Genomic DNA, 2,006 nt, shown 5'->3' with positions numbered 1-2,006 from the left:
ATGAAAACTGCACGAAATATATCTGTCAAAATAGACCCTTTCTATTCGACTATGAAACTTTGAATGCGTTATTATTCTCTGTATGTTTCATGGTTGCTCTCTTATCTTTTTTCGCTGTCTGCTTGTCTCTCTGTCTCTTTGTTATTCTTTCTCTATCTGCCTCTCTGTTTCTCTCTCTCTATCTGCCTCTCTGTTTCTCTCTCTCTCTCTTTTTCTCTCTCTGTCTGTCCCTCCCTCACCCTTCTCTCTCTTTCTCTATCTGTCTCTCTGTCTTTCTGATATTTTTTTCTGTTTCTTTCCTCTCTCTGTCTTTGTTTGTCTGTTTCTGTCTGTCTTACCCACCCCCCTACTTTCTCTCTTTGTCTGTCTTTGCCTGTCTGACTCTCTTTCTCTCTCTCTCTCTCTCTCTCTCTCTCTCTCTCATTCTCTCTCTATCACTCACTTTCTATCTACCAACCTATCTCTGTCTACCTAAATCTCCATCTACATATTCATTTGTGTTGGGGTGTTTATGTATATGAAAAGGGTCATGTATCTGAAGTCTATTTGACTGAAAAGAGATGCGACCACGTAATTTATTTCACAACCTGTGTATTTCCCTTTGTATGATCGTATTTGTGAAAGCATGTTTACAAGTGAGCGTGCACATGCAAGTCTCACGCGCGAACGAACTCACATAAGTCACAAGAAGCCAGACAAACTATTTCCTGCGGGAAATGAACAAGAAAAACACGGCCCAAATGAAGCGTCTTTTGTGTGTATCAACCTTTGTCGCCGGATGAAGCAGTGAGGTTCCACTGACCTCCAGGTCGTCTAGTTTGCTGTCCAGCTGACCTTTTGGATGGCTGATCTAGCGGTGCTGAGAGGAGGGGGAGGGGAGGGGGGGAGGCTCGAGCGGAGATGAATGAAATTTCTACGCAAAGGAGTAAGAGTAGTCACCCTCCCCCCTTGCCCCCCCCTCACCGCTCCTCCCTCCGGTACCCTCCCCCCTGATTCCTGTTGCTGCGAGCTATATAAAGACGGCGGAGGAGGTGGGCTTCGCAGTCAGCGGCGAGGACCGACGCCAAAGGGAACTTGACTCACGGAAGGTTTTGCTCTCTGATCTTCAACATGAATTTTGTATGACTTCTCTGTTCTCACTTTCAGCTTTGAATACTATTGATAATGAAATAGTTATGATGCTTTACTAATGCATAATGTGAAAAAGGTGTCACACGAATATACATTAAAATTAAAATTGTTCAAAATAATACAGGGATAAAAGTGGATTACTACATGTGAGAAACTAATACTGTATACCACCTCCAGCTGGTGTTGTTTTCCCTGGTGGGCGTGGCCACCTGCAGCACCTCCCTCATCGGGGCGGATCGAGCCAGGGACGTCGACCTCCAGTACACGTGAGTTATCGTCTTTGTTTTCTTCCTTGTGAATTAAACCTTTCTCCTGACCGATCGTCTCTCTCCTTCTCTTTCTCTCTCGCTCTCTGTTATCTCTCTCTCTCTCTTTCTTTGTTAACTTTCTCTTTTTATTTCAGTTACGTTAACGACGAAGGGAAGGAGGTGAGAGTGGCGGTGGAGGCCGACCGCCTCGGCCTGTCCCTCCGGACGCAGCCCGACTCGGACTTGGACGTCGAAGAGGAAGTCATTTCCGATCGCGAGGAACCGTCGCCTCGCGCTTCCGCCGAGACTCGCGCGCTTGCCTCTGCCTCGGCCACGAAACCTGCGTCACGAACGAGGTTCGCTCCGCTCGCGAAGACTACCCACTTTGTTCAAGCAGAAGCCGCTCCTGCTCCTCGAACTCGCTTCGTCCAGGCTGAGGCTGCTCCTCGACGTGAAGTTGAAACTCGTTTCGTCCAAGTAGGAGCTGTTCCTGCCCCTGAGGTAGAGACCCGTTTTGTTCAAGTTCCCGCTCCCCAGCCAAAAGCAGAGACTCGTTTCGTCCAAGTAGGAGCTGTTCCTGCTCCTCGACATGAGGTAGAGACGCGCTTTGTTCAAGTTCCTGTTCCC

At 48.0% G+C, this 2,006-nt stretch overlaps 1 protein-coding gene across 1 annotated transcript in view; it reads left to right on the top strand.

The window, feature by feature from the left end:
* Positions 1-1,004: 1,004 nt before the first annotated feature.
* The window catches only part of LOC147468855 (uncharacterized), a 1,615-nt gene continuing 613 nt past the window's right edge, over positions 1,005-2,006 (top strand). The window contains exons 1-3 of the mRNA XM_086552446.1: positions 1,005-1,119; positions 1,309-1,397; positions 1,535-2,006. The exon at positions 1,535-2,006 is cut by the window's right edge and continues 613 nt beyond it. Coding sequence (XP_086408572.1) covers positions 1,111-1,119; positions 1,309-1,397; positions 1,535-2,006 — 570 coding nt within the window. The 5' untranslated portion in view covers positions 1,005-1,110. The remainder of the gene's footprint in view (positions 1,120-1,308; positions 1,398-1,534) is intronic.

Source organism: Penaeus japonicus, unplaced genomic scaffold, assembly GCF_977035675.1.
Source record: "Penaeus japonicus unplaced genomic scaffold, GWHDUDI00000001_assembly GWHDUDI00000026, whole genome shotgun sequence".
Classification (NCBI taxonomy): domain Eukaryota; kingdom Metazoa; phylum Arthropoda; class Malacostraca; order Decapoda; family Penaeidae; genus Penaeus; species Penaeus japonicus.
This window is presented reverse-complemented; position numbering and strand designations above follow the sequence as displayed.